The 25,333-nt window shown below is 50.8% G+C and overlaps 2 protein-coding genes across 10 annotated transcripts in view; one reads left to right on the top strand and one right to left on the bottom strand.

Moving 5' to 3' along the window:
* Nucleotides 1-8,763, bottom strand: part of USP35 (ubiquitin specific peptidase 35) — a 25,028-nt gene extending 16,265 nt beyond the window's left edge. The window contains exons 1-4 of one of the 5 annotated variants that reach the window (XM_008020264.3): nt 7,989-8,359; nt 4,881-5,144; nt 1,684-1,832; nt 425-1,107 (exon numbers count right to left, since the gene is read on the bottom strand). In XM_008020264.3, coding sequence (XP_008018455.2) covers nt 425-1,097 — 673 coding nt within the window. In that variant the 5' untranslated portion in view covers nt 1,098-1,107; nt 1,684-1,832; nt 4,881-5,144; nt 7,989-8,359. Of the gene's footprint in view, nt 1-424; nt 1,108-1,683; nt 1,833-4,880; nt 5,145-7,988; nt 8,360-8,658 lie in introns of those variants that run through there. The other 4 variants (XM_038005424.2, XM_008020267.3, XM_008020263.3 and 1 more) reach the window with 4 other exon arrangements.
* KCTD21 (potassium channel tetramerization domain containing 21) lies at nt 8,465-25,333 on the top strand. Of its 5 annotated transcripts, none has more exons than XM_008020272.3 (2): nt 8,465-8,628; nt 21,987-25,333. In XM_008020272.3, the coding sequence occupies exon 2, from the start codon at nt 22,016-22,018 to the stop codon at nt 22,796-22,798; it is 783 nt and encodes a 260-aa protein (XP_008018463.1). In that variant the 5' UTR covers nt 8,465-8,628; nt 21,987-22,015; the 3' UTR covers nt 22,799-25,333. The 5 variants fall into 5 exon arrangements, with proteins under 5 accessions (XP_008018463.1, XP_008018460.1, XP_008018464.1 ...); XM_008020269.3 differs by having other exon boundaries at nt 8,466-8,579; XM_008020273.3 differs by lacking the exon at nt 8,465-8,628 and adding an exon at nt 8,731-8,754.

Genomic DNA, 25,333 nt, shown 5'->3' with positions numbered 1-25,333 from the left:
CAAGGGAACCTTGCCCCTGCTGCCAGGTGCCACCAATCTGTCAACTCCTGGCTCTAAAGTGATAGCTTCTATCAAACTCACCTAACCCGAAGGCCATAATGACCCCCGCTCCCCCGCCCCAAATCCTGTGGTTTGCTCAACTTCCTGTTCCTCCCTCTAGCCAGACTGACCCGCGTCCTTCTCACACCAGCGTGCTCCTCCCTACATTTCCAACACCTACTGCAGGAGAGGACCCACAGCAAGTGTTCTACATAGTTGTGCCACCTACATGAAGACAGGCTGCAGTCCTCCACCTGAGCATTCGCCCCTGGCACACGGGCCACATGGGGCACCCGCATGCAGAGATCCGCACGTACAGCCACCTGCCCAAGCGCCCACCCAGGACCTCGACGTGCCCGCGCTCCTGCCCCGGCCGCACACGCACCTGTGCAGGAGATGACCGCGAACAGCTCTTTGAGGCAGGGAAGGATGGCGGCGGGCTGTGCGCGCCACAACTGCGCCAGGAGCCCGCTCACCTGCTGGGCCTGCTCCAGGAACTCCACGGCGCCCTCCTCGCCCTCGGCTGGGCAGCGGAAGCGGCCGAGGCAACGCACCAGTTGCTGACAGAAGAGTAGGCGGTGGGGGCCGTCGGGCACACAGCGCGGGTGGCGCGCCAGCAGCCGTGCCACCTGCGCGCAGGCCGCGGGCCCCGGGCGCTCGCACACGGTGCGCAGCACCTCTCGCCGCAGCAGCGCGAACACCTCGTCAGCCGCGGGCCCCTCGGGCAGCAGCTGCAGACCCAGCTGCACGCAGGCGAGCGCGCGGGGGCCCGGGGGGCCGGCGCCACCCTGCAGCAGGCGCAGCACGCGGCGCGCGCTGAAGAACTCTGCGAAGACGTCGGGGTGGTGGCGGCCGGCCACGTGCAGCAGCTGGCAGCCCACGCGGCGCGGTAGCTCCTCCGCGCCGCCCACATAGAGGCGCGCGCCCAGCGCCAGCAGCGCCAGGCACTGCTCACGCTCCAGAGGCTGCCGCGCCGCCTCCAGCACGCGCCGAACCAGCCCCTGCTTCACGCTGACCGGGTATGACGACGTCACCACCGCCTCCAAGATCTTGTCCATGGCGCCCGCGCTGCGGAGGACAGGGAGCAAGGTCACAGCCCGACAACCGACAACCGCGGGGCTCAAGAGTTCCCGGTGCAGTCCCTGAGTGCTGAGACTTAGGGCAAGCAACTCAAACTTTCTGGGCCTCAGGTTTCTCATCTGTGAAATGGGGCAAGGACGTCATTTCACTGCAAGCTATCCTGATGAAGTAAAGCACAACACTTGGCACATAATAAACGCCAGGGGCCTGCGTGATGACTCACACCTGTAATCCCAGCACTGTGGGAGGCCCAGGCAGCAGAATCCCTTGAGCCCAGGAGTTCAAGACCAGCCTAAGCAACAGCGAGGCCCGTCTCTACAAAAAATACAAACTACCCAGGAGTGGTGACGCACACATGTAATCCCAGCTACTCTGGAGGCTGAAGTGGGAGGCTCACTTCGGCCTGGGAGTTCAAGGCTGCAGCGAGTGGCGATCATCCCACTGCACTCCAGACTAAGCAACAGAGGCCCTGTCTCAAAATAAATTAACCCCAGGGACTTGAAGATATGGTTGCTAAGCACCTTTAATCGCACAAAGTTACGTGAGCCCCCTCCCCATCCTTACCCCTTTGCCCGTCTCTCCCCAGGCCTCCCTGGTGACCCTGTCCACTCTCAGGGCAGGTAGGAGCGGGATCTAGAAGCTGCTGTCCAGAGTCTCAGCCAAGTCATGCCCACCGGGGAGATGAGATGGGGCGGACACAAAAAATCACACCTCTGTGGAGAAAGGGCAAGAGGCCCTAAGGGAGAACAGACAGAGGTCCCAGAATCCCTTGCACTCCTCCTTTCTGCCTCAACTCCCTGCTCCCTCCCCAGTGCCCTACCCCTCGGCTAGACTCCACTTCATGTGTGTGCTGCGCCTTCTGCCTGACACGTCCTTATCTCCTGAGCCCGCCACAACCACCATGTTGTCACAAAACCAAGCAAGCGTCTTTTCCTTCAAAGCCTATCTAAAGCACCTGTCCTCAGTGAGAACAGCCCTGGTCCTCCAGGCGGGAATCCATCCCCCTCCCTTGATTCCTACAATCACCTGTGGCCTCTTCCATTACAGCTGGAATCAGTTAGTACTGGCGTGGTGTGGGTTCCAGTCCCCTCCACTAAAGCGGAGCATCTTGTCTCCACGCTCCAGCCCTGCACACCTAGGGCTCTGCCTGCCTCAGCCCACACCAGCCTGCCACCCTTGGCTCACCGTGTGCCCTCTGCCCCTGGGCCTTTGCGGATGCTCTTCCCTCCCCCCTGCAGACCTCAGCTGAAAGTTACTTCGTCAAGGAAGCCTTGCCTGATCCCCCTGCCTGGGTCAATCTCTCTTATTAAAAATTAGAACATCTTGTCCTTCTCCTTGGTAGTACTTGTCATGATTTCTTGATTGGGGTCAGCCTCCCCTCCAACGCTGTATAAGGTTCCTGAGGGCAGCTTCAGGTTTTGTTCACCACAGTATCCCCAGCACCTAGCACAGTGCACAGCACACACGCATTTGCTGGATGAGCAAAAAATGCAGGGTGCAGTGTGAGTTATCTCTACCTTACTCCTCTGAGCCATAACAGCCTTCCTTCTGCCCTTCTCCATCTGGCCTGTTTCCGGAAGGCTTTGTCCCACACCAATCCACTTTGAGCCCTCTCATGCAGGTTCACGTGAGCACAGCTTGCTCTCTTAACATCTAACCCTTAATGCCTCTCCTGGAGGGCAGAACCATTTCTTTGCTTCGATGTATAACCCAATCTAGGCAGGACCTGATATAAGACTCAGCATATAGTAGGTGTTTAAACTTATGGGCTCAGTAAAAACTACTCTTATGCCTGAGAACTGGAGCTAGAGTGTGGACAAGCCTTAAATTTCCTGGATAATAAACTGGAAAGTTTTATTCAGAATCACAGATATTCTGGAACCCCAACTATGTACTAGGCCCAGTGAGCTCCCTGCTCTGTTCTAGTTCTCAGCTGTGACCTAACCTCCATTGCTGCACGTGTTAGGATGCAAAGGGCCCATTTGTTTAAATATCTGTCTCTCTCACCAGGCTGTGAGCTCCACCAGAAAAGGACCAGGGCTTATTAGTCTTGGCTAGCATCTCTCATGCCAAGAGTGTGTGCCTCTGAAGAGTTCGCTGTTGGTTAGAGGTTGTAGCCATGGCAGAGATCAGTGGTTCCCAAATCCTGGCCTGGATGCCTCAGAAGCACCTGGGCACCTGCTACAAGTTCAGATGCAGCCGGGCACGGTGGCTCACGGCTGTAGTCCCAGCACTTTGGGACGCCAAGGCAGGCAGATCACTTGAGCCCAGGAGTTCAACACCAGCTAGGGGTGGTGGCGAGCCCAGGAGGTCAAAGCTGAAGTAAGGCAAGATCGTGCCACTGCACTCCAGCCTAAGCGACAGAGTGAGACCGTGTCTCAAAAAAAAAAAAAAAGAAAAAGAAAAAAAAAAGTTTAGGGTCCATCCTAAGCTTCCTGAATGAGGAAATGAGGGAAATGATGTGTTCAATTCTGTTTTTTGTTTTGACTCTGAATGTGGCTCATCTGGGATACATTCTGGTTCCCATAAAGGTTACTTAGGCTCTCTGAGCTGGGCACAAGGAAGTTCTCAGAAAATGTCAACTCCTGTTGCTTTAGAAGCAAAGTCCTTGCCTTGAAGGAGCTTCCAGTCTGATGGGGGAGGCAGAAATGTTTGTAAGGGTGCCCCTGTAAGGCATAATCTCAAAAGGCCTATAAAGTGTCTTTAAAAACTGGTCTCCCAGCTGGGCACAGTGGCTGATACCTGTAATCTTAGCACTCTGGGAGGCCAAGGTGGGCGGATGGCTTGAGCTCAGGAGGTTAAGACCAGCCTGGGCAACGTGGCAAAACCCCGTCTCTACCCCAAAAAAAAAAAAAAAAAAAAAAAATTACATCAATCAGCCAGGCACAGTGTCTCACACCTGCGGTCCCAGCTAGTTGGGGCTGAGATAGGAGGATCACTTGAACTTGGGAGGCGAAGGCTGCAGTGAGCTGAGATCACGCCACTGCACTCCAGCCTGGATGACAAAGTGAGTTCCTGTTTCAAAAGAAAAAAAAAAAAAGAAAAATTTTTTAACTCTCCCATCAGCCCTGGTCCCCTTTCTAGACAGTGCCTGTGACAAGGCAGTTGCTGTGGCTGACCTCTCTCACACACACAGTCCATCCTCCCAGACCCCTGGGATGGCTAGTGGATTTCATATGCTTTCAACCCAGGATGCCAAGAAATCCTGGCACTCAGGCAGCCAAGAAGAAACCCTCATCCATGATGCACTGGCATCATGTGTGAAGCAAGAGGGCACAGGGGCAGGAAGAAATGGAGTTCTGGGGACAGGGAAGACTCTGGTAGTAGAAAGAGTACCAGAAAGAGTGGAAAGAGTATCAGACTAGGAATGAGGAGTCCTACATTCTAGCCCTGACTCCCTGTGTGACCCTCAGTAATCATATCCATGAGCCTCTCTTCTGTAAAATGGGGACAAATGATATTAGACTGAACCACATAAAACTGAATGATCAAATGTTGGCAATTTCATGTTGTTCTACCTAATACCACATAAGGCTGGCAGCTGACAGTTCAAATAGAGCTGCTCCATGAGAGCTCTGATCTCCAAGGCCAGCCAGCAGCCTCTGCTCAGTCTGTAGCCTGGCCACAGCAAGCAAGCCCTGCCCACCTGCCCCAACTCCCACGCAGGCAGTCTGAGGACAGCTGTCACCATGGTCACCAGCAAACCCACTCAATATCTTGGATGCACTCACACAAAAGGGTTTTAGAGGCTTGCACCTCACCTGGCTCCATCAGGCCAGGGAAGGCAGGACAAGGCCAGCTATCCCACTGGCAGGAATGGGGAAAGTGAGGCTCAGAGAGGTAGAGGAACATGGCCTTGGCAAGGCAGGATTAGAACCTGCACTCTGCCTCCCTCAGGAGGGCTGGATTAGCCTGCCAAGCCCCGGGTGGGGAGATGGCCTGTCCATGCTGGCTCTGACTCAAGAGACAGCTGCCCCGCACCAACCACAGCAGCAAACAGCAGCCGTATCGTCCCCCAGGAGAGCCTGCAGGAAAAGCATAAGACACAGGTTTTCTGCTTCAAAGTCATCAGGCGACCTTGGGCGAGTCCCTGCCCAGCTTCTTAGCCTTCTCATCTGGAAAATGGGGACTATTCCAAGCCTGCCATTCACAGGGTTGAGACAAGGTATAAAAAAGATGAGGGCCGGGCAGTCATGAGTCTATTTTTGGGCCACCTGGCACTGACGGGAGACACAGACACTGTCAGGGAAAGGAGACAAGGAGACACGCACTGCTGATCCCACTGATTCTCCAAGGCACTTCCTCCATTAGCCCTCGCTGCCGCCTCGGTGTTCCCAGCTCCACACAGGATCGGTCCCCTTGACTTCTCGCCTGGACTAGTGCAGTGGCCTCCTAACCCATCTTCCAATTCCCTCCCTCAATCCAACCTCCAACAGAGGTATGTGTCCTGGAGAACACAGTCCAGGCTTCGAGTCTAGCCCAGCCACCACGGAGGTAGGTGTTCTTTCACCTCTGATCCTCGGAATGCCCAAATAGAAGGGGACTACCTGCCCACGCCTTAGCCTTTCCCAGCCAGCGCTGCTGCTCCTCCCAAGCCCTTGCCTCATACCCCTCGCCCTACCCGCATGACAGCCTGAGGGGGGTTCCAGCAACACCAGCACACGCCACAGCACGCAGTGAGCACTCAGGAAAATCCCAATCCCTCCGCCAAAAGGCCCAGATTCCTTCACCTGTTCCTCTCAGATGACCCTCAGCGTCTCTGCTGATTGTTGACTGATCTCTGCTCCTGCATAGTGAAGCCTGACTTATCTGCATCACCCCAAAGCACCCAGTGTGTGTGTGTGTGTGTGTGTGTGTGTGTGTACACAACTCCAATGCTCAGCCCACTGCCACGCCCTGGGCCCCGGCTCAGGCTTCATCATCCCTCCTCGGTCTCCCCAACCCACCGTGCAGCAGCGTCAGATGGAGTTTATCACACGGTAAGCACCATTCCGCCCGTGCCCCTGCTCAGAAGTCTCAACACTCTCCAGCCCCTTGGACCCAGAATAAGGTCCAAACTCCTGAGCCGGACATGCAAGCCCTTTCTGTGACACTCAGCTGATGTGGGGCAGGGATGGAGATGAACTCAAGCGACATTGTTCAGTGGAGACTCTGCAGACATTGGGGCAGGGGGCTTCTTCCTGACTGCTACTTTGCACAATGTCCTGTCTACTGAAAAAGGGCCTCTCCCTCTTCTCTCCTGAAAAATTCTGACTCACCCTTCAATGCCCAGGTCACATGCCCTCTCCTCTGGGAAGCCTTTCTTTTTCCCTCCACAATTCAAGTGTCTAAAGTTCTGGCCTCCAAGGCCCTCTTAACTATCCTCATCCCTCTGCAGTGTAACTGGAATCCATGTCTGTCTCCCACCACGCTGGGACCTCCCTTGGCAGAGGTCCAATCCCTGTCTCTGAGCCCAGTGCCCAGTGCAGAACCAAGGACTGAGGTGTCAGTGAAGGTGCATCAAGCGACTCATGTGAGACATGTGACAGCAAGATGAGAGAAAACCAAGGATGTGACCAGAAAAGTACCTTCCAGAAACTGGCCTAAACTTTGGTCCGGTCAGCGCCCGCTCCTTTGCCCAGGCCTGGTCTTGCATATCAAAAACCCTGAAAATCTTAAACATCAGCCAGGAAAGCCCCTACAGAGGCCACTGGACTGGACGGAGGCTTTAGCCATTCTAGAAATCATTCAAACCACCAAAGCAAAAGAAAAAGCACAAAATAAAAAAAACAAAACCAAAAAAAAAAAAAATCTGTTCCTAGTTAGCCTTCAGGTCAAAAGCTCACAGTATCTCCTAGGACCTGAAAAGAAGGCTTCATGGTGTTACTCCACCTCTCCCTGCTCCAGGTCACAGCAGCCCCTCCCAGCCCCTGCTCAGCACCTAAGAGCTGAGGAGCTCATTTTCTCCCCTCTCTGACCCTCACAGCCAGCCTCCCTCCTTTGACTCCCTTGGGAGCCAGAGCTGCCTGGGGGTACCAGGCTGCCCCTCCCGACACTAGGTGGTGTCCTCCATCTCTGGGCCCTCAGGTGTCTGAATGGCAGCATCTCTCTAGGTATTTTTTAACTGAACTTCTACCCAAGGCAACCCTGGGAAGAAGTGCTTCACCCTACTCTGGGAGGCCCATGTCTGGGCCACCAAACTGTCTCCTGGAAAAAAAAAAGAAAAAATGGTTTCACTGGTAAAAAGCAACTGCTCTTCCTTAAAGGATAAGGAGGAGAGACAAGGGAAGAAAGTAGGAACAGCTATTCCTCCTCAGGAACCCACCACACACACCTATCCCTGCGGGGCCACCCCTCACAAACCTGTGAGGGCCACACTCCACCCCAAGCTTTCTGGAAGGAAGTGCACCAAGCTGACACATCAGGGTCTCCAGTTTGCAAGGGCCAGAGCCGTAAGCGGGGCTGGGGGGAGGGTATCCCAGGGCCCAGCATGCTGAGAATAGGAAAAACCCATTCCAAACAATGGTGGCCTCGGGCCCCCCAGTTTGTGCCCCAGCTCGGCCACCTGCCTTCCTCCAGTGCACCGAGCCCAGCCCACGCTTGAGCTGGAGGGCCCCACGAAAAGCCAGCGAGCGAATGGACTGGGTCCTGGGTGCGAATGTCCTCTTACCTGAAAGGGGAGGGAGCAGGATCACTTCGACATACAATAGGAGAAGGAGGGGGTTAATGCCCAGAGAGGAGTAGCTACTCGCCCAAGGTCACACAGTGAGGCCCAGGATGCACCCACATCTCCCGAATCCCAGCCCTGGGCTCGCAAGTCCAGGGTTCTCGAAACGCCTGGGTGCAGACACCGCCCCCCAAAGCCAGACACACTCCCCCAACCCCCTTACCTCCCGGACCCCGGCGGGCCCTGCCGCAGAGCCGGCTGCTGGGCGGGGCGCTCAGGCCGGGCAGGACAGGGCTGGGCCGGGCTAGGTCAGGGCTGGTCCTCTGCTCCCCCCAGGGTGGGGACGCCCTCAGCCAGGTCCCAGATGGAAGAGATGCTGCTTCCACTGCAAAATCCAGTCTTCCCACCCTGCCTGGCACAAGGCTCTATGCACCCAGGGAGCCCGACTGTGCGGCGCGGCCCCGGGGCTGCGGGACGAAGCGTGGGGAGGGGCGAGGTGCTGTAAATGGGGCGGAGCCGGAGCGAGGGCCACCCCGCGAGCTGCCACTCTGACCGCGTCCCCTTTAAGGCCAGCCAGCCGGACACCGGCGGGGACGAGGCGGGGCGCAGAGCAACTCGCAGCAATGCCTCCTGGGAGATGGAGTTCGCTCTCGACGCAACGAGCTGCGAGGAGCCCAGAGAGAACTACCAGTCCCGGAAGGCGGCGCGCGGACCCCGGACCGCCACACCCCTGGGCTGGGCTCCGACCCTCCGCCCTCCTCGCAAAGCTGCGCTGGCCGCTTGCGGAGGGGAGGCTGCAGAGCGAGGGCAGGAGGTGGGTGCGGCGCGGCCGGGGTCGCGGGACTCGGGGACTACCGGCGAGGGTACGTGGGCCCACTGGGCACCTGTCTTACCATGAGACGAATCTATCCCAGCCTCGCCATTCCCATCTGTGAAATGGGGATGGCAGTGCCTGTGGGTGCGGGGGAGGTGGCACGTTTCGGCGCGAGGTGAGCCGAGGAGGGCAGAGCTCTTAGAGGGGTGGGGCTGGTGGGAGGAGCTAGGGCGGATGGTGATAGTCGGAAAAGCCCGGATAATGAGGGTCGGGACTGTGGGAGGAGTCCTTGGTGGGTGGGACAAGGAGGGGCGGGGTATCTGGGTCGGGGTGGGGCACTTGTCAGGTCGGAGTCGGGGCTCTAGGACTGGGGAGTGGGTGCGGAAAAAGCCGATGAGGCCAGCCTGGGTGGGACTAGTGAAGGAAGGGCGGAGACACGGATGACAGGGAACTCGCCCCGGTCTGGAGAGCCCTGGGCCGGCAGCGCTGTGGCGGCGTGGGCAAAAGCCTGTGATGCATAGAACACCTCCCTTTACTGACTGGAAATAAAGAGTCCATCCCCGAGCTCAGTGCTGCACACCCGTGATCTCCTTGACCTCTTACGCCGTGGAAAGTAGAGGCGTCACCATAGCAGTTGACAGGTGAGGAATGTGAGGCTCAGAAGGGACTTGCCTAAAACCACTCAGGACTCCTTACTTCAAATACCTTGCTTTTTTCCCTGCACTCGGGGAGGCAGGGGTTTAGCTTGGCATGGCAGGCAGGAAAGAAAGAAAAGTTTTGATGCCCTGACCTTCGCAAATTTTCTGGCAGGACCAGTCCCCGCAACCCTTCCGAATGGCAGTCTGTAAGGCAGCCCTCGTATGGTACTGTGAGGATGAAATGAGATGGATTTGAAAGCACAGTGTTTATAAGTTACTGTTTGGAGGAGACGGTAGGAAGAGAGCAGTTTGAAATGGGGTGCTGGTGCCTGAGGAAAAGCACAAGTTGAAGCGTGAGAGTGAGCTGAGAAGGTGAAGGAAAGTTCTGGAAGGGGTTAGGGGATGGTAGTGGTGGTTGGAGGTCTATGCCAGGTGAAAGAATACCTTGCCGTGCCAGATTCTGTGGTGTCCTTCTTCCAGCCCACCTCTCTCTCCTCCTGCCTTTTGCGCAACTCATTCTGGGGTCCCTGTGTCTAGAAGCACCTTTTCTCTCCCTACTTATGGGTTGTGATGGTAATAGAGCAGCCTACGGGCTTCTTAGAGATATGGACTGGGCAAGACAATTATAGATGCAGCTGTCTGATGTGGGGTGATCAGGAAGGGGAGGTGAAGAAAGGGTAGTCGTCCTGGGGGCTTCAAGGCAGAGTCCTTTCCCCGGTGGGGTAAGGTGGGGAAGTCTCCGACTTACTGGAAGACACAGTAGTCACTCTGAGCATTGTCTTTCTTGAAATTTACCCAGCCACTTGCTATCTATTCCCTTACGTAGTGGAAACTCTCCTTGCATTTACTCCCAAGTAATCACCTCAGCCTTGTCACATGCCTTTAGATTTCAGATTGAAAATTCAAGAGAGCATTTCAAAATTAGAAAGTTTTAAAAATCCAGGTGGGGAAAATGGATCTGACTAAACAGGAGAGAAATTTCTTCCTCTTTCCCTATTCTACATGCTTCTGTGGATATAGAAAGGGGCACCCCCAGCCCCAGCAGGGGAGCCAGGCATCCATTTACTTAAGTAAAGTTGGCGGTGGTAAGGGGTTAGAATAAAATTCTCCGGAGATGCAGAGAAGGAATGAATTCCAGCTGAGAGACCTGGCCGATGCATGGGATTTGTCTTCAAGGTCCAGGCAGAGGGGATGGCAGATGCCAAATTGCAGAAGTTGAAGAGGGCCTGGTATGGTTGGTCTGTAAAGTAGGTATGTAATAGTATCTACTTCATCTGTGAGATTGAAAGAGATTAACATGTATAAAGTACCTAGCATGGTAATAACTGCTCAATAAATGTTAGCCATTATTATTACTGTTGTAGTGTTTGTTATTGTTACAATCATCATCTGCCCAGGAACGTGCCTAGGGCTGCACAGCTAGTAAGGGGCAGGGGATGATTCAAATACAAACCCAAGTAATGCCGAATACCTTGCATGGTCTGCGCCTACCCCACACAGCCTCTCCAGTTCTTTTTTTTCTTTTCTTTTCTTTTTTTTTTTCTTTTGAGACAGGGTCTTGCTCTATTGCCCAAGCTGGAGTTCACTGGCGTGATCTTGGCTCACTGCAGCCTGACCTCCCAGGCTCAAGCAATCTAACTTTTTTTTTCTCTGTAGAAACGAGGTCTCATTATGGTGTCCAGGGTGGTCTCTCAAACTCCTGAACTCAAACGATCCTCCCACCTGGACCTTCCGAGTGCTGGGATTACAGGCATGAGCCACTGTGCCTGGCCTCTCTCCAGTTCTTTCTGCCCATCCTTGACATTTCTGAGGCCCAGGAGTGGCCTTTGTCAACATTCACAGTGAGTCATGACAGGAGTTTCTTTCCTGCCGGGGTACAGAGATTCTGGGTTCATGACGAGGCAGGAAAAACAAGGCCTGAACAGCCATCTTCTCCCAGGCAGAATCACAGCACAGAAGATAGGCAGGCCTGGCCGGGCACAGTGGCTCACGCCTGTAATCCCAGCACTTTGGGAGGCCGAGGTGGGTGGATCACTTGAGGTCAGGAGCTTGAGACCAGCCTGGCCAACATGGTGAAACCCTGTCTCTACTAAAAATACAAAAATTAGCCAGGCGTGTAGCACGCTTCTGTAATCCCAGCTATTCAGGAGGCTGAGGCAGAAGAATCGCTTGAACCTGGGAGGCGGAGGTCACAGTGAGCCGAGATCATGCCACTGAACTCCAGCCTGGGTGACAGAGTGAAACTCCGTCTCAAAAAAAAAAAAAAAAAAAATGGCCTAGTCGTGTGGTTTCTGTGGGTGGTGAGTCTATCCAGACTGCCCACCCAGGCTTAAATTCTAACTCCTCCACCACTTAGCCCTGGTTGGCATCCTCGCCCTTCAAAATTCAGCAACACTCGGGAAGGAAAATTATGAACTTTTCACACTTCTAAGTAGTAGTAGTAAATCTGTAACTTACTAAGTCTGGCTATTTATTGGGGTCTGGCACTGTGACTGTAACTTTACATCTATTGGCCCTATGAAGGAAGTGTTCTTCTCCCTTCTTTTAAAATACAAATATTTTTAAAGTTTTCAAGCTTACATTAAAGCTTAAAGTACAACCCTTAACCTAGATACGCCAATTCACAATTTGCCAATTGTGCTTTTACACAAACACACACTTTTTGGGCCAAATTGTTTAAAAGTAAGTTACAGACATGTTTATTGATGTTTGACCCCTAAATTTTTCAACATGTATCCCTGATAAGGACATTCTACTACATAACCATAATACATTATGCATTATAAGCAAGAAGTCAGTATTACCCAATGTAATAGTTATTAAAAATTTTCTGCCAGGTGCAATGGGTCATGCCTGTAACCCCAGCACTTTGGGAGGCCAAGGCGGACAGATTGCTTGAGCCCAGGAGTTCAAGGCCAGCCTGGGCAACATAGTGAAACCCCATCTCTACAAAAACTACAAAATTTAGCAGGATGTGGTAGCATGCACCTGTAGTCCCAGCTACTTGGGAAGATCACCTGAGCCTGGGGATGTCAAGGCTGCAATGAACCACGATTGCGCCACTGCACTCCAGCCTGGGCGACAGAGTAAGACCCTGTCTCAAAAAAGAAAAAAAATTATAATTGCCCAAAAATACCTTATATAGTTTTTGGTTTTTAAAATCAGATCCAGTCAAGGTGTACATATTGCATTTTATTATATCTCTTTTATCAACTCATTTAATCTAAATAGAGCCCCTTGGCATAGTGGCTTAGGTCTGTAATCCCAACATTTTGGGAGGCCAAGACGGGCGGATCACTTGAGGTCAGGAGTTTGAGACCAGCCTGGCCAACGTGGTGAAACCCCATCTCAACTAAAAATAAAAAAATTAGCCGGACATGGTGGTGCGTGCCTATACTCCCAGCTACTCAGGAGGCTGAGGCAGGAGATGCTTGTACCCGGGAGATGGAGGTTGCAGTGAGCCGAGATTGTGCCACTGCACTCCAGCCTGGGCAACAGAGTGTGACTGTATCTCAACTAAGTAAATAAATAAATAAATAGAGCTTCTCCACCTATTTAAATATGTTTGATTGGTTTATCAATGATTAGATTCGGGTTAGAGTCGAGTTTTTGGCAATATGTGTACTTACTGCATGTCAGGAGGATATGATGTCAGGGTCTTACTATCCATGAATGCTACATTTGATTATTAGGTAAGATCATGGCAACCTGATCTCTCTATCGTAAGGGTACATTTTTCTCTCTTACAATTAATAAGTAATCTGTGAAGTGATTCTCTGAGTCTATTATAATTATGTGTTCCTGATAACCTTTCACACCACATCCCTGGATCATCCTTGCTTGAATAGCAACACTGAGGGTTACAAATTGGTAATTTTCTAATTCTACCATTCCTTCTGTGTTTATTAGCTAGTATTCTTTTTTATAGAATAAATTTTCCCTGTCTCTGTCTTTCTCACTCCCTTCTTCTCACCCTCTCTTTGGGGAATAACATTATGGACTTCTGTTTTTTGTTTGTTTGTTTGTTTTTGAGACAGAGTCTCACTCTGTTGCCCAGGCTGGAGTGCAGTGGTGCGATCTTGGCTCACTGCAACCTCCACTTCCCAGGTTCAAGCGATTCTCCTGCCTCAGTCTCCCAAGTAGCTGGGATAACAGGCACGCGTCACCCTGCCCAGCTATTTTTTTGTGTTTTTAGTAGAGATGAGGTTTTGCCATGTTAGCCAGGCTGGTCTTCCAACTCCTGACGTCAGGTGATCCACCTGCCTCGGCCTCCCAAAGTGCTGAGATTACAGGCATAAGCTACCGCACCCATCCTGGACTCTTTGTTTTTTTTTTTTGTTTGTTTGTTTGTTTTTAATTCATTGGTTTATATGAATTCACCTTGAACTTTTCCTGTAAAAGTTCAGGAATCATCAGTTTCTCCAGGAAGCCCTGGTTTCTTTTAGAAGAGATGATGACATTTGGAAACAAAGATCCAGGGCTAGGTGTGTTTATTGCTACTGGGTGTCATTTCTAGGCTCTATGAGTGAGCACAGCTAGGAAATGATGGATAGGTGATTGACTGATAGATGATAGATGGACAATTTTCATTACTCAGTACATTTATTGTTACAACAGCTAGTCCCCACCGACAGGATTGCATGGTAAGTCATTTCACTATGGAAGTAATGCTGATTATGGAAGTAATGCTGATTATGGAAGTGGACAGTAATGTGAGAAAAAAGGAAACTGCACAGAAAAGAGCCTTTGCCTACTCCAGGTCGCCATGAGTATACAGGCTGTTGGCTAGGCCCTCTGTGGCTGGGTTCAGCTTCCTGCCGAAGACCTCTAAAGGACTGGTTCTCTGAAGGGTGTCCAAACCAGAACTTCCCAGACGCCATGACTCTGAGATCAAGAATGCACATGAAGCCCTGGGCAAGGGATTCACACTCTTTGGGTCTGCTTTAGGTTGTCTTCGAAATAAAGACAATGTGATCAGTCCTGCCTGGGTCCCAGAGTTGTAAGGATCAATATATTTATCAATAGGTTTATTTTTAAACATTGCTAGTTGTGTCTCTTCACATTTGTTACCAAATTCCTTCTCTTCTGATTGTTTTAAAACCACGGAGTGAAATGTCATTGCTTTATAATCTGGTTTTAATACATTGTGCTAAGATGTCTTATTCAAATATTCTTTCAGGTTATCAGTCATCAGTGCTTCCAGATTAAAATTTTAATTATTTAAATCTTTTTTGAAAAATACTATTGAGATTTGGATTAGGACAACATAACTATAATTAATTGGGGGGTGGGCGGGCTTTGGAATAAGGCCTGGCTCTGTCACCCAAACCAGAGTGCAGTGGCACAGTCTTGGCTCACTGCAACCTCCACCTACTGGGACAAAATCAATTATTAAAATAGAAGAAGTTCCTATAGCTATTATCACGAGGGAAATTACAATGTTTTTAACCCCTGGCCAACAGCTGGGGACAAATCTAAAATGTATATTGCTTATTATATCACAGTATCACACAACCCCTCCCCCGAGTGCGAGGCGGTGACTGTGCAGATGTGAGACATGCAGTTGCTCTCAGCCCACAAACTAGGCAGTGGTTCCCAAAAAAAATTGTTTTGTCACCCACAGGATGAAGATACCATGATCCAGTTCATGGACACACAACTGAAACAAAAGGTTCACAACAATATATAATTGGTCACAACCCACTTAACTGTATTGATGTCGTGACTTGCCAATAGGTCACAACCTTCATTTTTTTCCTGTTTATGGAGGTAAAACTTACGTATGGTAAAATTTACCCCCTTTTTTTTTGTTTGTTTTTTAATTGAGACACAGGTCTCACTATGTTTTCCAGGCTGGTCTTGAACTCCTGGGCTCAAGTGACCCTCCTGCCTTGGCTTCTCAAAGTACTGGGATTATAGGCATGAACCACCACAGCTGGCCAAAATTCACCCTTTTAGATGTGTACAGTTACATGAATTTTGACAGCCTTTATAAAGACATTTGACCACCACCACATCCTATTACTTTGGTGCCAACCTAATAGAATATTCCCATCACTCCAAAATATGCCTTGTGTTTCTCTGTAGCCAGTCTTTTCTCTCCAACCCAGCCCCGGGAATTCGCTTAATCTGATTTCTGTCTTTATAGTTTTGCCTTTGCCAGTATGTTATACAAATAGAATCATGCACCATGTAACCTTCTGAGGCTGACTTCTTTCACTTGATGTAATGCTTTTGAAATTCAGGTATGTGGTAATGTCTTTTAGTAGTTCCTGTATGTTGCTGAGTCATATTCTTTTGTATGGATGTACTACAATTTGTTTATCTGTTTACATTTTAGTTGTTTCTGAGTTTGGGCAGTTATGAATAAGCTGCCATAAACATTCACATATGAGTCTTTGCATGGACATATGTCTCCATTTCTATAGCTGAAATATAGGAGCAGGGTCATTGCATCATGGGATAATTGTATGCTGTATTAGTCCATTCTCAGACTGCTAATAATGACATACCCGAGACTGGGTAATTTATATAAGGAAAGAGGTTTAATTGATTCACAGTTCCGCAGGACTAGGAAGGCCTCAGGAAACTTAAAATAATGGCAGAAGGGGAAGCAAACATGTCCTCCTTCACATGGCAGCAGCAAGGAGAAGTGCCAAGCAAAGGGGAAACCCCTTATAAAACCATCAGATCTCTTAAGAACTCACTCGCTATCACAAGAACAGCATGAGGAAAACCACCCCAATGATTCAGTCATCTCCACCTAGTCCTGCCCTTGACACATGGGGATTATTACAATTCAAGGTGAGACTTGGGTGGGGACACAGCCAAACCACATCCTATGCCAAATTATTTTCAACAGTGGTTACCATTTGCCAGCAGTGTATGAGGTTTCCATTGTTCTGTGTACTCACCTTCATTTGGCATTGTCAGTTTTCATATGAGCCACTGTAATAGGTGTATAGTAGCATGTAATTGTGGTTTCAATTTTCATACTGTAATGACTAATGATATTGACAGTCTTCATGTGATTGTCGTCATCTACATATCTTCTTTGCTGGAGTATTTGTTAGATCTTTTGTCTGGTTGTTTTTTTTTTTAAGTAGAGATAGGGTTTCGCCATGTTGGCCAGGCTGTTCTTGAACTCCTGGCCACAAGTGATCTGCCCGCCTCAGCCTCCCAAAGTGCTGGGATTACAGGCATGAGCCACTGCACCCAGCTTTGTCTGTTTTTTTTTTTTTTTTTTTTTTTTTTTTTTTTTTTTTTTGAGACGGAGTCTCGCTCTGTCACCCAGGCTAGAGTGCAGTGGCCGGATCTCAGCTCACTGCAAGTTCCGCCTCCAGGGTTTACGCCATTCTCCTGCCTCAGCCTCCCAAGTAGCTGGGACTACAGGCGCCTGCCACCTCGCCCGGCTAGTTTTTTGTATTTTTTAGTAGAGACGGGGTTTCACCGTGTTAGCCAGGATGGTCTCGATCTCCTGACCTCGTGATCCGCCCGACTCGGCCTCCCAAAGTGCTGGGATTACAGGCTTGAGCCACCGCGCCCGGCCTGTCTGTTTTTTAATTGGGTTATTTTCTTACTGAGTTACTGAGTTTTGAGAGTTCTTTATATATTCTGGTTAACAATCCTTTATCAGATAGGTGTTTTGCAAATATTTTCTCCATGTCTTATTCTTTCATTTCCTTAACAGTGTCTTTTGAAGAACAGACTTTTTTATTTGGATGAAGTCTAGTTCATTGATGTTTTTAATGGTTTGTCCCTTTTAGGTCCTATCCAAGAAATCTTCGCCTAATCCACAGTTGCAAAGATTTTCTCCTAGAAGTTGTGTAGTTTTAAATTTTATATTTAGGTCTATGATCTGTTTTGAGTTTATTTTTCATATATGGCATAAGAGATGGACCAAGGTTCTTTTTTCCCCGTGTGGATGTCCACTGATCTGCATTTTGATAGAGCCAGGGAAGAGGGCCATGTGCAAAGCAGATCACTGCAGATGGAACGGTGAGTGCTGCCAGAGGGGGTTGTGCAGGGCACCAGGAAGCCCTGAGAGGAGAGCTGTTAACCTGCTGGAGATTGGGGACAGCCATACAGAGGTGATGACTCATAGGCTGGGCCTGAAAGGTAGACAGCAGAGAGAAGGTAGACAGGGGTGGTCTAGGGACAGCAAAGGCAGAGCAGGTGACAGCATGAAGGAGACTGACTCAGTGGTGTCCGGAGTGCATGGAGGAGACTGACTCAGTGGTGTCCGGAGTGCATGGAGGAGGGCAGGGTAAGACATGAGAGGGGAAGAGGAAGGTGGTTTGGGCAGAGCCAGTGCTTCAGGGAGGTCTGCAGACCAGAAAGGAGGGTAGACAGACGGCAGGGAGCCGAGTGAGGATGTAGGGGTGAAGGGGGCAGGGATGAGGCCTGAGCTCTGGGAGTAGCTATAGGGATGGGTTCAAGGAGACAGTCAAGACAACCTGTAGGGCTGGAGTTGGGGCTGCCTCCCTCAGGCAGTTGGGTGGCTGAGAAGAGTTCACAGCAGAGTTAGGGGCAGAGGAATGCACAGGTGAGGCTTCTGGTACCTGTGTTACTGGTGGAGGGTCTTGACTATGAGTTGTCCAGGTCCTTGGCATTTTGAACAAAGTAGCAGAGGGGCTGGACGTGGTAACCCCCACACTTTGGGAGGCCTAGGTGGGCGGATCAGTTGAGGTCAGTCCAAGACCACCCTGGCCAACAGAGTGAAATCTGTGTCTACTAAAAAAAATAATAATAAAAAGAGTAGCAGGGGAATGAAATGCAGGAACGAAGCAGCGAAAGCAGGAATTAAAGTGAGAAAGCACTCCACAGGGAAGGAGTGAGCCGGAGCAAGGAACTCAAAGGCCCAGTTGCAAAGTTCTCTGGGCTTTAAGTACCCCATTTGAGGTTCTTATCAGCTACCCCTTATCTGGACGAAGGATTTAGTCTGTGGCTAATTAAAGGCTGAAGTGAATGGGCACCCTGTGCAGATAGAGGGATGGTCCCAATCTAAGGCCCCCTCCCTTTCCATCTGAGACATGGTGGAGTGGGAGGGTTGCTGGGAGAGAAGTGTTTTGATCCTTTGTCACCCAGCTGGGGAGATGGGGTTTTTCCTCTTGGTTCAGCTTTAGGAATTTGGTGTTAATTGGCCTTAGGGTCCCTGCCCCCAGACCCAGGGTTTTCCTTTTGATCCAGCTTTGGGAAGTCAGCAGAATTGGCCTCAGATTTTTTGCCCCCAGACCTTGGTGTTTTCTCTTTCATGAAGTTAGCACAAATTGGCCTGGTTCCGTGTCTCCAGACCCTGTTCTCGTGCCTCGCTTGCAGAATATCCAGGTGGAGGTGGCCAGGAGGCAGCTGGGAAGCCATGGGGGGCTGAGGCTCAGCGGTGTTAGTTCCCACTACCTGACTGCAAACCTCCGCCGACTCATGAAGCTCCCCTTGTGTCATGTCATTGTGCCTTTTGTAGCAGGGCCGTAGATTTGTGATGATGGACACTGTGGCCTTGTGACTAGAAAATAGGGGCCTAGACCAGGCACGATGGCTCACGCCTATAATCCCAACACTTGGTGAGGCCAAGGCAGACAGATCACGAGGTCAAGAGATCGAAACCATCCTGGCCAACACGGTGAAATCCCATCTCTACTAAAAATACAAAAATAAATTAGCCAGGTGTGGTGGTGTGCGCCTGTAATCGCAGCTACTTGGGAGGCTGAGGCAGGAGTGTCGCTTGAATTCTGGGAGGCAGAGGTTGTAGTGAGCTGAGATCGCACCACTGCACTGTAGCCTGGTGCCAGCGAGACTCTGTCTCGAAAAAAAAAAAAAAAAAAAAAAAGGGGCTTAGAGGACTGAGCTCTGTGACTCAATAGGTAAGGGGAGATTACCACAGAGAGCACCCTATACTCGGAGCAGGAGACCTGCCTGCTAGCCAGCATCTGCCCTGACTGCCTGTACAACTGTGCTGCTCTCCCCAGACGAATGACTGGGAGCCATGACATCCTTGGGGGCACAGGAAAGCAGGTGCTCTGCTGCTTTTGCAAGCAGAGAAATAGGAGTTTGGGCACCTATCCAGGGGTCCCAGGGAATGCCCTGGTGCTCCTGACCTCCCCTGCCTGTAATGCTCTGAGCACTTCAGCACTAATGCATGGAAGAGATAAGGGTCTGTGGACCATGGAACTGTCTATGTCCTCTCTGACACCTGCTCCTTTTCCTGCCATGGAGTTGAACCACTTCACAGAGCCTGGGCCTGAAACCCAGTGTTGGGAGGGGGGTGTTTGTTTTCGAGGAGAAAGAGAGACTGAAACTAGAACATGCACATTTCTATCCAGAAAGAATAAAAAGAGGGCAACAGGGAAGAAGATTCTGGACTAAGTAAAGGGGACCCACTCCTGGGTCCAGCTCCTGCCTGGGCCCTCTGGAGACAGAATTGGCCAGATTCAGCCCTGAGTCACAGCACCCTCCCCAGTTGCTGCCTGGCAGTCAGTCTCCACAGCAGCAGCCACGCCCCCAGCGGCGGCTCGCCCACACCTCTGTGGGACCTCCCCACCGTCTCACAGCCCATCTGCTCCAGGCTTCTACTGACAATTTTGTATTTCACATGGGCTCATTTCTCCTCAAACACTCCAGATGGGGAATGCCTTTCTACAATATCAAAGTGCCCTGTTAGACTGGGGAGGACTCATGAGGAGACATACCCCCGCCCCCGCCAGAGAGTCGAGCATGGCAGCTGAATACCTCACACTGGCATGGCCCCCATCCTCTGGAGAAAGGAGGCTTCAGTGCAGTCAGCCTCTTCAGGAGGCAGAAATGTTGAGAAGTTCTCGCCACCCCTGCCGGGTAACTTTGGGGAGGTGCCTCCTCAAACCTCTGTTTCTCCATCTAGACAGTAAGCATGCTTGGCAGGATGGGTTTTTGTTTGTTTTTTGAGACCAGGTCTCAATCTATCTCCCAGGCTGGAGTACTGTGGCGTAATCACGGCTCACTGCAGCCTCAACCTCCCAGACTCAAGCGATCCTCCCACCTTAGCCTCCCAAGTAACTAGGACTACAGGTACTCGCCACCACACCCTGCTTTGTTGTTGTTGTTGTTGTAGAGACAGGGTTTTGCCATGTTGGCCAGGCTGGTCTCGAACTCCTGAGCTCGCCTCGGCCTCCCAAAGTGCTGGGATTACAGGCGTGAGCCACTGTGTCTGCCAGCCAGATAGTTTTTGATGGACCAAGGTTCATTCCCAGTGGTCTCCCACATCTTCTACCTGTCTTGTCACTGTGCCTTCATTCTCTCTTGTCTCCTCTACCAGCACAGGCTCTTCTGGGGGTAATCCTGGGGCCAGTTCCTGTTGGCATCCCTACCTGCCATGTAGGGGAAGGATGACTGAGTCTGTCCACAGGCTGGCTCTGGGGATGGTATAGTGTTGGAAGCTGCAGCTGAGATCTCCTGTTTTCTAGAACATGTGGTGAAGGAGACGCGCCAGCCATAGATGCTGACAGCTGGGAGATCGGGGGGCTTTGTTAAGGAGTGGATAGGTTACCTTCAGGAGGGTGCTCTGACAGAGTCCTGCATTTGCACTGACCTTGCAGCCAGTTTCAGAGAAGCTTGGGGTGTTATGACAGCAAAGGACAGGCCACCAGGAGCCAAGAGCATTTTCATGGCAAGGCAAGTCAGCATGGGAGCAGTGAAAGTCTAGAAAGGATTGTCATTTGCAGTCCGGACAGCTGAATGACCTACTGTGGGCCTTGAAGATAGATGGAAATGACACTAATCATGTCCATTCATTGTCAAATCTTTGAGAGAAAAATAATTAAATTCAGCAGTGTCATTGGTACAGAAGGAGAAGCACTGAGCCTGGATGCATAAATCTCAGACCATTTGTTGAGTACTTAGAACATACCGATCTTTGGCTAGTAAGCATTTACACATTTTTCTTTCATATAAAGGAAACTGAGTTTGAATCCTGGCAAGGCACTTCGCCTTTCTGAGCTTGAGGAATGAATCCTGGCACAGTTTTCCTCATCTGCACGACAGGGATGGATGATTATATTGTCTATGTCAAAAGATGATACAACTTTTCTTTTTTTGAGACAGAGTTTCACTCTTGTTGCCCAGCCTGGAGTGCAATGGCGCAGTCTCGGCTCACTGCAACCTCCACCCCGAGTTCAAACGATTCTCCTGCCTCAGCCTCCTGAACAGCTGGGATTACAGGTGCCCGCCACCATGCCCAGCTAATTTTTGTATTTTTAGTAGAGATGGGGTTTCACCATGTTGGCCAGTCTGATCTTGAACTCCTGACCTCAGGTGATCCACCCGCCTCAGCCTCCCTAAGTGCTGGGATTACAGGCGTGAGCCACCGTGCCCAGCTGATAGAACTATTATGCAAGCAAATATATGTATAAACATGTAGCATAGCTTTCAGTCCAGGCACGTTTTCCTTTCTTTCTTTAGATCAGTGGTTCTCTATTCTAACTGAACATTTAGAATCACTAAGGGAACTCTTTCAAAAATCCAGTGCTGGGGCAGTATTCCAGACCAATTAGAACAGATCATCGGCAGGGGGACCCAGGCTTTAGGGGTCCTTTCCTTTCTTTTCCTGTTTCCTTTTCCCTTTCTCCTTTCTCCCTAGTGAAGCTAATGTACTTTGCACAGTGTTAACAATTATCACCCATTCATCAGGTATTCATTTCAATCCCAAGGGCATAGGCTTGATGTACAATAAGGAGTTAAGGACTGTGAGTTCTCAGATGAGGTTTGGTTATAGTCATTTCTCACTTGTCACCCTCTCCAGGGCCACTTCCAGCAACCTAGTCTCCTGCCATGTCCGACCCCATCACGCTGAACGTCGGGGGGAAGCTCTATACAACCTCATTGGCAACCCTGACCAGCTTCCCTGACTCCATGCTAGGTGCCATGTTCAGCGGGAAGATGCCCACCAAGAGGGACAGCCAGGGCAACTGCTTCATTGACCGTGACGGCAAAGTGTTCCGCTATATCCTCAACTTCCTGCGGACCTCCCACCTTGACCTGCCCGAGGACTTCCAGGAGATGGGCCTGCTCCGCAGGGAGGCCGACTTCTACCAGGTGCAGCCCCTGATTGAGGCCCTGCAGGAGAAGGAAGTGGAGCTCTCCAAGGCTGAGAAGAATGCTATGCTCAACATCACACTGAACCAGCATGTGCAGACGGTCCACTTCACTGTGCGCGAGGCGCCCCAGATCTACAGCCTCTCCTCCTCCAGCATGGAGGTCTTCAACGCCAACATCTTCAGCACCTCCTGCCTCTTCCTCAAACTCCTTGGCTCTAAGCTCTACTACTGCTCCAATGGCAATCTCTCCTCCATCACCAGCCACTTGCAGGACCCCAACCACCTGACTCTGGACTGGGTGGCCAATGTGGAGGGCCTGCCAGAGGAGGAGTACACCAAGCAGAACCTCAAGAGGCTCTGGGTGGTGCCTGCCAACAAGCAGATCAACAGCTTCCAGGTCTTCGTGGAGGAGGTACTGAAAATTGCTCTGAGCGATGGCTTCTGCATCGATTCTTCTCACCCACATGCTCTGGATTTTATGAACAATAAGATTATTCGATTAATACGGTACAGGTAAAAGGACCCCAACAGCATTGGAGACGGGGAGTCCCAAGAAGCTCATGTCAGCCAGGTCTTGGAGGGCATCTCACCAGTGATGCGAGGCAGGAGACTGTACTAATCTGTATTAATTGTGTAGCAGGACTTGATTCCCCCCATGATGAAGTCCACCTTTTGGAATCCATTGTCCTCTGAACAGAACCACCTTTTTTCTTGCCATTTTGAGCTGCAGATGGACTATTGTGACAAGTGAAGAGTCAGCTGATGTGTACTAAAGGAGGCCACAGGAGGATTTTCCAGCTGGGACAAAGGAGTGGCAGCTTTCTCCTGGGCTCCACCCATCTGTACCACTAGCCACTGCCGCGTTTATCCATCTGTAAGAAGGCCCTGCTGGAGGGGATGGGATGAGAACAAGAGGCTACCTCTAGTTAACCAGGACATAAAGTCCCCAGCAGTTCCTGTCACACCTGCTCCTCCCTCCCTAGGGTGCATCGATAATTGTGAATGTTTGCCCAGGGGTGACCGTGTTTGGCTGGCTTGGAATGCCATGCATTCTCAGAGCCCTGTTAGTGGCCCCTCCTGGGGGACAGAGATGAGGTGTGGCAGGGTCTAGAGGAATGAGTGTCCAGGCAGGGTTCAGAAGGTAGGAATGTACCTCTTGATGGGGCTGAATCAAGGGATTCCTGGCTTCAGAAAGGGTCTGCTATCTCTGCAAAGACGTGCAAGAGTCTGGAGCCAGTGTAATGAAAGGCGCTTCCAAATCCAGTCTGTCGCCTGACTTTTGTCATTGTTTTCCCAAAAATTTGAGGTATCATTGAAACAGGTCATTTTAAACAAATATATTATGGATTCTCAGGGTTAGAAATAATTCGATGATTGCTCAGTCCTCCCCCACCCCTAGAACACCCCAGCACATCTGAGGATGAGCGCCTCTCCCTGGGTACCAGCAAGTGATCACCTTGGCCTGCTTGCATACCTGAGCTCATAGGTAGTGCGCCATCCCCAAGGCAGCTCCTGCCATGGTTGGACGGTGCTGACTGTTAGAAAGTTCTTCCCTATATTGAGCCAAAATCTGTTCTGCCACTTGCTGGATCTTGGTGGCAGACCTTCGCTTTCACCCAGTTACATATCTTTGCTTTCAAAATAGTCACCTTGAGAGGCCAGAAATTTTTCTGAAAACATTATTACTCAGAATTCAGATTCCCCTCTGGGATCTGTCTTCAGAATCAAAGTTAGCTCTTTTCTATCCCCTGTAAGTCGTCCTCTTTTGTTATAGCTTCATCTCGTTTGTGACCCCCATTTCACCCACCTTCCCCACAAGCTATGGCACCATATGGCTTTTGACCATTTTCTGTTGGAAGAGGAAGATTTGCGGCCCCTGAGGAGATCCAGAGGAAAGAGACAGGTCTCCGAGCGTGCTGTGCAGCAAGGAGCCCAGGAGTGGTGTGGACCATAATAGTGCCCTTAGGGTAAATGTGTGGCCCCTAAGACCCTGCCCTCAGGAAGGCGGCCTTCCCCTGCAGTCCTGTGTCCTACCCCTGGATCTCCATGGGGTGCCATCCAGGGCAAGCATCCCAAGCACTGCTTCCCACCGGGTGATGAGCTGTGCAGGCCTCCAAACTGCACGTCATGATTCATCCCTAAAGTGAGTTTGGTCTTGAGAGTCCCAGGGTCCTCCCCCCGGGAAGGGGTCCTCAGACAAAGCCAAGGAAGCCTGGTGACACAGGCACCCATGGGAGGTGGGCCCAGAAAGGGGCTTCCCGTAGATGAGCCCTGTGAGTAGGGAGCTTGTACACTGGGCCATGGGCAGAGCCAGCTCCCTTGAGCAGTAAAGGCCCTTTCCCCCTAAATGGGACCCAGGAGTCTCTCTGACAGCTTTTCTGCCAGGCGCAGTGGCTCATGCCTGTAATCCCAACACTGGGAGGCTGAGGCAGGAAGATCACCTGAGGTCAGGAGTTCAAGACCAGCCTGGCCAACATGGTGAAACCCCACCTCTGCTAAAAATACAAAAATTAACTGGGCATGGTGGCAGGCGCCTATAACCCCAGCTATTTAGGAGGCTGATGCAGGAGAATCTCTTGAACCCAGATAGCAGAGGTTGCAGTGAGCTGAGAGTGTGCCATTGCACTCCAGCCTGGACGGCAGAATGAGACTCCATCCCAAAAACAAACAGCTGTCCCAGGCCAAGAGTACTTGGGAAAGCCCCTCATGGAGAACCCAGTTTATACCAAGTAGCAAAAGCTGTGGTCACAACAAAACAATGTGAGGAAGAAATCTTACAAATCACCACTGCCCTTTTTCCTTTTCCATAAAACTGTCCATCTTTTCGGTGCTCCCTAATCCAAGCAGCTTGACTTGAGAGAAATTACAGAAGCAGTGAAGCCTCTAACATGCTGTGTGACTTTATGTAAGTCACTCACCTCACTGAGCCACCTCCATTTCTTCATCTGTGAAATGGGCATAACAGTAATACATAACCCTACCTACCTCACAGGGCTGTTGTGAGGATCAAATGAAATAATGTATGTGAGAATAGAGTATAAATGATAAAGGA

Source organism: Chlorocebus sabaeus, chromosome 1 (genome assembly GCF_047675955.1).
Source record: "Chlorocebus sabaeus isolate Y175 chromosome 1, mChlSab1.0.hap1, whole genome shotgun sequence".
Classification (NCBI taxonomy): Eukaryota; Metazoa; Chordata; class Mammalia; order Primates; family Cercopithecidae; genus Chlorocebus; species Chlorocebus sabaeus.
This window is presented reverse-complemented; position numbering and strand designations above follow the sequence as displayed.